General features: G+C 43.6%; 1 protein-coding gene across 1 annotated transcript; it reads left to right on the forward strand.

The window, feature by feature from the left end:
* The first annotated feature begins 855 nt into the window (after positions 1 to 855).
* Positions 856 to 1,518, forward strand: LOC111500169. The gene has a single exon (XM_023151828.1). It carries the CDS (start codon positions 856 to 858, stop codon positions 1,516 to 1,518), a length of 663 nt encoding a protein of 220 aa, XP_023007596.1.
* The last annotated feature ends 6,967 nt before the right edge of the window (positions 1,519 to 8,485 follow it).

The following is an 8,485-nucleotide window of genomic DNA, read 5'->3' on the forward strand; positions in this document are numbered from 1 at the left end:
TTTTTTTTTTTTTTCAGGTGAGTGATATCATGGATCGAGGCGGGAATGCATGCTGAATTTTAATGCCACAGAGAAGTATCCCGGGGTGTCTAGGAGTCTGTGCATAATTTTGTTTAGATTTGTCATGCATTGTTTTGTAATCCGTTTACATACTTTTCATACTTGAACACCTTGTTTTGGATTTTAAACCTTTTACATAATGGCTAAACTTTTTTGTAATCTTATCTTCTCTATTTGTTTTTTTTTTTACGATTTCATTGCATAGTCGGTTGGTCCAGCCCTCGATTTCGAGATTTAAACCTTGGGCTGTGACAGTTTGGTATTAGAGCATGGTTTTAGGTCCTGTAGACATTAGGTTGTAGAATTTAGTATCTCTGTGGCTTAAGTTTCGACACACTCCGCCGCGATCTGGTAAGTTCTCCTGATAATTTGGAAGTAGGAAAACTTGAGTATATGTTATGAGATCTAAGATGGGGATTAAAATAATAAGGATGTGCTTCTTTTGAATTAGGCACAATGAGAACGCAGTATTGACTCTCACTCTCCGTCTGTTGACAGATAATGGCGCCTAAGAGAAGAGGAGATTACCTTGGGCCTGGTCCTAGGAGGGGCAGGAGAAGGATCGAAGAGGACCCAAATCTTCCTTTCCTCGAGGTGGAGCAACACCCACCTCTGGAGGAGAACCCAGAACTGACCTCAGATGAGGAACAGACGCCGCCACCAGCACCTGTGCCGAGGAGAGGCCGAAGGAAGGTCGAGCCTCGAGTTGTTCTAGAGACTGCTCCTCAGGATTAGGAATCTGAAGAAGCTCCGCCAGCGCCAGCACCGATTCCTTTGGAGTCTGCCCAGTCAACGATGACAGTTTCAAGGGATGAGTTTCAGGCTTTCATGAGAGCCACTAGGGAAACTCAGGCACAGATGACCCAGATAATGCAGACTCTAGTGACAAATCAGACCACTGTGCAAGGGACGAGGGATCCTGGTACGATAGTGGAGTCCCGTTATTTGAAGGACTTTCAAAGGTATAAACTGCCCACATTTGATGGGGGTAAGGTGGACCCGGTTACAGCTGAGGTGTGGCTGGAGGCTGTAGAGATAGCCTTTATGTACATGAAATGTCTACCCGAATATCAAGTTCATTGTGGGACTTACATGTTGAAGGGTGAGGCCTATTTTTGGTGGAAGGGTGAACAGAGGGCCATTACACCAGAGGAAGGGTATATTTCCTGGAATCAGTTTAAGGAGGCCTACTTTTATAAATACTACCCAGTGGTTGCCCGACACAAGTGTCAGACAGCGTTCCTAGAACTAAAAAAGGGGGACAAAACTGTTGAGGACTATGATCTGGAGTTTAATAAACTGGCAAGGTTCTGCCCTAAGTATGTCAGTAACGAGAAGATGAAAATTGATTGTTTTATCGCTGGTCTCCGGATAGAGCTCCAGGGTCTGGTTATGGTACAAGCAACTTCAAATTATGTTGTAGCCTTGAGAGTGGCAACAGTGATGGATATGGCATGACAGATGGCAAAGTAAAATGTGCCAGTAGTTACCACTCAGAATGTCTTTGGCCAACGAAGAAGACCTAACAGAAATTCTTTTAGATCTGATAGACAGCCTCGAGGGCGTTTTAAACGTCGAGGTAGAGCCCCAAAGTATAACAGACCTGAATGCCCTAATTGTAAGAAACATCACCAGGGAGAATGTTTTGCTGGAACACAAGGATGCTTTGGTTGTGGCAAGCTAGGCCATCGCATAGCTGGCTGCCCTCATAAAAGAAACCATGAGGGAAACAACCCTGTTGGACAGTATCAGAGAGGTCGGGGAGCCACACTGTAGGCTCGAGTTGTGGCCCACGCTATCACGACTAGGAAAGCAGAAGAGACTGACACAGTGGTTACAGGTGCACTACCTATCTTTGAGCACCTAACATTTACGTTATTTGATTTTGGTACTACCCACTCATTTATTTCTGAGGGGTTTGTGAAATCTACAAATTTAGAATTAGAACCCCTAGAGTTTCCCCTTACTATGTCTACACCAGCAAATGAAGCAAATAAATGCTTGACTACTACCCATAGGGTTAGAGGTGGTAGTGTGATAGTTGCAGGGCAAAAACTTGTAGCATTCTTGATTGTTCTATGTATGCAAGACTTCGATGTGATCCTAGGGGTGGATTGGTTGGGCGAGAATCGAGCCCTCATCGATTGCGAAGCAAGAAAGGTAACCTTTAGGCCCTTGATAGGAGAGAACTTTGAGTTCAAAAGGGATATATCCAGAAGCACCCCTAGGGTGATCACAATGTCAAAGGCTAGAAAAATGTTGAATCAGGGAGCCTGGGCAATTCTGGCTAGTGTAACAAAAGTCAGTAAGTCCAGTCTAAAGGTATCCTCTATTCCTGTGGTTGGAGAATTTGAGGATGTTTTTCCAGAAAAACTCCTAGGGCTGCCCCCTAATGAGAGGTAGATTTTGTTATTGACCCCGAACCAGGGACAACACCGATATCCAGAGCGCCATATAGAATGGCGCCTGCAGAGCTCAAGGAGCTAAAGGTACAGTTACAAGAACTTTTGGACAAGGGATTCATACGGCCTAGTGTCTCACCTTGGGGAGCCCCTGTACTATTTGTTAAGAAGAAAGATGGAACTATGCGATTATGTATAGATTACAGAGAATTAAACAAGGTCACAATCAAGAATAAATATCCTCTCCCAAGGATAGATGACCTGTTTGACCAATTGCAGGGTGCAACGGTGTTCTCTAAGATCGATCTGCAATCAGGGTACCACCAGATGAGCAGAGAGGAAGACATACCAAAAACAGCTTTTAGAAGCCGCTATGGACATTATGAGTTCATAGTCATGTCTTTTGGATTAACCAACGCTCCTGTAGTGTTTATGAAGTTGATGAACCGAGTGTTAAAGGACTTCTTAGACACCTTCGTGATTGTGATCATCGATGACATCTTGGTGTATTCTAAGTCTGAAATGGAGCACGAGGAACACCTGAGGAGGGTCTTAACTCTGCTGAGAACTCATCAGTTGTATGCAAAATTTTCGAAGTGCGAATTTTGGCTGCAGGAAGTGGCTTTTCTTGGACACGTGGTATCCAGTCAGGGAGGAACTGTGGATCCAGCTAAAATTGAAGCAGTCTTGAAATGGCCTAGACCAACCACGGTCACTGAAGGAGTTTTCTAGGTCTAGCAGGCTATTATAAAAGGTTTGTACAAGATTTCTCAAAAGTATCTACAGCGTTGACACAATTAACCAAGAAAGGAAAACCTTTTATTTGGACTCAAGAGTGTGAACAGAGTTTTCTAGAATTGAGGAAGAGGTTGGTCACCGCGCCTGTACTTACAGTGCCTGACGGATCAGGCGGACTTGTGGTGTACAGCGACGCTTCAGGAAAAGGGCTAGGTTGTGTACTTATGCAAAAGGGCAAAGTGATAGCCTACGCCTCTAGAAAGCTGAAAGAGTATGAGCGCAACTACCCCATCCACGATCTGGAACTAGCAGCCGTGGTATATGCATTGAAAACCTAGTGTCACTACCTGTATGGGGAGAGAGTTCAGGTGTACACGGACCATAAGAGCCTCAAGTATTTGTTTACACAAAAAGAGCTCAACATGAGACAGCGAAGGAGGTTAAAACTAGTTAAGGACTATGACATTGAAATACTTTACCACCCTGGAAAAGCCAATGTAGTGCCAGATGCCTTGAACAGAAAGACAGCCCACACATCTGCCCTGATCACGAGGCAGAAGTATCTACAGGATGAGATACAGAGGGCTGGAATAGAAGTCTTGGTTAGAGGCATCACCGCTCAACTAGCGTAACTTTCAGTCCAACCCACCCTCAAGAGACGTATCATTGAAGCTCAAAGATTGATACGCACCTCAGTAGGATTTGGGGTCAGCAAGAAACTGAGAGACCAGAGGGATATTCAGTTTCTTCTGAAGGGGGTTTGATATGGCAGGACAGATTATGCGTACCTCGGGATGAGAAGATCCTACAAGAAATCACGACTGAGGCACACAACACGTCCTACACGTTCCACCCTGGTATCACTAAGATGTATCAGGATTTGAAGTGTATTTATTAGTGGCCGGGAATGAAGAAGGATGTGGCTGGGTATGTGAGTCGGTGTTTGACCTGTCAGCAAGTAAAGGCCCCGAGACAGCGACCAGCAGGGTTGTTGCAACCGTTGAATATCCCACAGTGAAAATGGGAGGAAATAAACATGGATTTCATCGCGGGCCTACCAAAGACTCGACGAGGCTTTAATGTCATCTGGGTCATTGTGGACAGATTGACTAAGGCGGCCCACTTTATACCCGGCAGAGCTACTTACCGAGTGGACCAGTGGGCCAGGTTGTATGTCAAGGAGATAATCTGCCTGCATGGTGTGCCAGTGAACATTGTGTCTGATAGGGATGCTAAGTTTACTTCTACCTTCTAGAGGGGGTTACAGAAGGCGTTGGGAAAGAAACTCAAGTTCAGTACAACTTTCCATCCTCAGACCGATGGGCAAACTGAGAGACTTAATCAAACCCTAGAGGATATGTTGAGAGCATGTGTAATAGACTTTGCAGGTTGCTGGGATGAGCACCTGGCCCTTATGGAATTTTCCTACAACAATAGTTACTAGGCAACCATTCAGATGGCACCATTCGAAGCTCTATATGGGAGGAGGTAGGCAAGAAACAGTTGTTGGGGCCGGAGTTGGTACAGACTACCAACGCAGCGGTACAGAAAATCAAACAGAGGATACTCTCTACACAAAGTCGACAGAAGAGTTATGCAGACTCTCGTAGGAAAGATCTCGAGTTTACAGTGGGTGATCACGTCTTCCTGAAAGTAGCCCTCATGAGAGGAGTGTTGAGATTTTGGAAGAAGGGCAAGTTGAGCCCGAGGTTCGTGGGACCCTTTGAAGTCCTAGAAAGGATAGGGCCCGCGGCCTACAGACGAGCATTTCCACCCACACTCGCCGTAGTGCACAACGTATTCCATGTATCGATGTTGAGGAAGTGTTGGGTTTTATGTCCTAAAACTCATAGTTTGTAAACAAAGACATATTCTATTTTTAATAAAGTTATTATTGATGTTTATTCAGTAAACATTGTTACTGAATAAAGTGAACTTTACCATCATTAATCTAAATCCAATAAACTAAGAACACTCTGGCTAGAGTATGATTACTTAAACTATATGTAGAGACATAAAAGTAGATCAAGTTCAAGTATATAGTCAAAATGATCTATAGTATAAGGATAAGGCCGAGTACCTTATTCTGGGGACACTATGGATGCGGCCCACTTTTGTATATGATATAAACAATGTGATCACTAAATTGTACATGTGGAGACATGTGAGTGGGGGCGTCCTATGCAATGAGTATTGCATAAGATCGGATCATGAAGAAAATCACTCTCTTTATAATGTCGTTTACTGTTGAGACTGATTTTCTTTTCACTCGATAACTTAGGTAACTCGATCTTAATCCTGGGCTAACCATGAACTCCTGTTCATTCGGAATTATTCTTAGATTTGCATGGGTGAGAGTGGCTCGAGTTCTCCGACTCAATAGGCCTCCCATTTCAGAGGTAAGACTGGGTGAATAGCTGGGGACGTGGGGTGCAAGATGGAATTCTCTCCTACCCACTTTTAGGGATAGAAGAGAGGTAGTTCCCTTAAGTACTGACTCCATCTGCTAGCTCATATCGGACTAAACCATAGAATAGTGTGACGAGTGAGTTCGAAGTGTTCGAATTCAAATTAGAGAATATGCACTACATATATACGATATATTTAACTGCATTTTTGTTTTATTTACGAATTAAACAAAAAGAGAGAATTTAAGATATTTAAATAAGATTTAAATATCTTAATCAATTATGTGTCGGAATTGATTGGGATTGGCATTTGAATTAATATTAAATATTAATTAAATTGTTTAATTAATCATTTAATGTTACTCTAATTGGAAATTAATTATTCAAATTAATTGTTGAATTAAAATGAAGAAAATCAAAATGTTGACTTCATTTAATGGAAAAATCCATGTTAGTGGAATTTTGAAGTGTCAAAATTTGGTGAACTCAAACATGCATGCTTGCCACATAATCCCAAACATTTGAGTGGAATTTTGAGTGTAAAAATTTGGTGATCTCAAATTTGCATGAACATGCAAACATGACTCTCTAAATAGAGTGATCATGGTACATGGAAGGTCTTCTTCCTTGAAAAAGACCTTGAGAAAATTCTCACAAGCTCTCTCTTCATATATATTAAATCCCTCCCAAGTTTAGTCACTCACCGGATTCCACAATCCCGTTCTAAGGCCAGAGGATAGTGGAGAAGACACTAGTGGTGGTTCGTGAGGAAAAAGGATTTTGAACTACAAAAGGTTAGTATTCAAATTCATTAAGTTTTAATACTTATGAATATGCTAGTTATTTACTATAATTGATGTTCTAAAAGTGACTAAGATCCAAATTGCTACCGCATGTGTTATATTAACACCATCAGGAAGTACACCCCAGATCCCACTCACATCATTGATCACGAGACGCTTCCTATCCGGAAGGACCTATCATATGAGGAGAAACCCATAGGGATAATGGCACGTGATGTGAGGAGACTACGAAGAAGGGAGATTCCCTTAGTCAAGGTTTTATGGGAAAACCATAGAGACAACGAGGCCACCTGGGAATGTGCGGATGACATGAGGAGATCCTACCCCGAACTCTTCCAAGAAGGATCAACTTTCGAGGACGAAAGTTCCTAAGGTGGGGAGGATTGTAGCTCCTGAGTATTTAAAAAAAAAACGCAGGAGAGAGGGTGAAGGCCGTAGCGCATCGGTCGGCGTGTGAACGAGAGCGGCGGAACCGGTGAACGACACGTGTCGATCACCGGCTGGTGAGGCGTGTCCTCCCCCAACAGCAGACACGCGTCAGGCGCGCGGATTCGGCCAGCCCGACCCGCACCGCACGCTAAGCGCCTGATCCGGCGCCTCCAACCCGCGTCTTCTCGAGAAGAAGTGCGTGGGCACACGCGCGTAGGAAGTGCGCGTAGTGACTATGGCGTGTGTGACGCGCATGGGAGCGCGTGAGGCACCGTTTTTCTCCCTGTTCCGTCTCTATTTAATTGTTTTTTGCCCCGATTTTGATGCTCACCTTATTAATATGTGAATTAGGACCTGTTAAGGAAATTCCAGAATTGTTGTAATCCATTCTGTCAAGAAAACTCGAACTCGAGAAGGCACGCTTCAACCAAGTAAGTAGCCATTTGGATTCCCACGAGCAGTACTTGTAGGAACCGCTAGGAACAAGCATGCATGCTACCACCCATTAACTTAAGTAGCTGGACCTAGTATATTAGTATGGAAACTGCGAAAATTAAGTGATTAAGGAAAGCTAGATATGAAATGTTTATTAAATCTGTTTGATTGAGATTCTGATAAACTATGTATGCATGAGAAGGATGGGAAACTTGTGAAATCTGCGCTCTGGGTAAAGAAGGACGTTATCTTTCCGTTGAGCATGTTTGATAATATTGCATGAACTGCTGCGTGTTAACTCTTATGCATGATGATTGTTTGTGTTATCTTTCTTGATGAATAGGAAGAAATTACGAGCTTAGATTAGGGTGCTTGTGACTAAGTGGGCTAGATGAGACCCTAGATTGGGGGACCTCTAGAATACCGTGCAATTAGACCCGCAAAATGATTACCGACGGATCCAGAGCCCAGAATTCCAAACCCGATAGGTTTGTGAGACCAGGCACGAGAATCCTAGAGATACATGAATCCAAGTCTAAGCCACCAAGGTCCACCCTAGAAAGAATAATAGGTCACCACGGTAACTACAGGTAGCCCGCTAGAGTTGAGAAGTGTAGATAGTGTCATCAGAACCTCCACTTTCCTCTCTCCTCTGATACCGTACCGTCGAGACAAAGCTTTGGTACGATGATCGTTGAGCTTTGTATATCCGGATAGGGAAGTGTGACAGGTGCCCAACCCTAGTGGTGATAGTTAAGGGGTCTTCTGAACAGGACTCCTAGGCTGTAGAAACCCGTCCCTAAGCAGGGAACGTGGAGCCACATAGGATGACTTAGTAGCTGACCGGCACGCAGAGGGTCGCACCTCGTTTAGTTGATGTATGGTCCTGCGTGAGGGTTGTCAGCTAACCTACACGGATGATGTTCAGAGAGAGTCACGTATTTAGATCTAGCCATACGATTCCCTCAGATTTACTTATGAGGTCGCGCCTCACCTCAGGACCTTGATCATATCACTGCTTAAGATGGGCAAGCCTCCGAAGATACAGAAAAGAGAGTTGCAGCTTAGATCACTCTTCTTAGGAACCCGAGAAAGACTGTGGTTACCTACCAAGATAAGAATGCGAAAAGAGCCTACAAGTAGGCTGCTTACTGAGTATTTTTTATACTCATTCCTTTCTACTCTTTTTTTTTTTTTTTTTTTTTTTAGG

This window comes from Cucurbita maxima, unplaced genomic scaffold, assembly GCF_002738345.1.
Source record: "Cucurbita maxima cultivar Rimu unplaced genomic scaffold, Cmax_1.0 Cma_Scf00028, whole genome shotgun sequence".
NCBI classification, from domain to species: Eukaryota; Viridiplantae; Streptophyta; class Magnoliopsida; order Cucurbitales; family Cucurbitaceae; genus Cucurbita; species Cucurbita maxima.

Bases quoted from the DNA above. Each gene is read 5' to 3' on its own strand.
- LOC111500169 (XM_023151828.1), top strand. From the start codon at position 856: ATGACAGTTTCAAGGGATGAGTTTCAGGCTTTCATGAGAGCCACTAGG.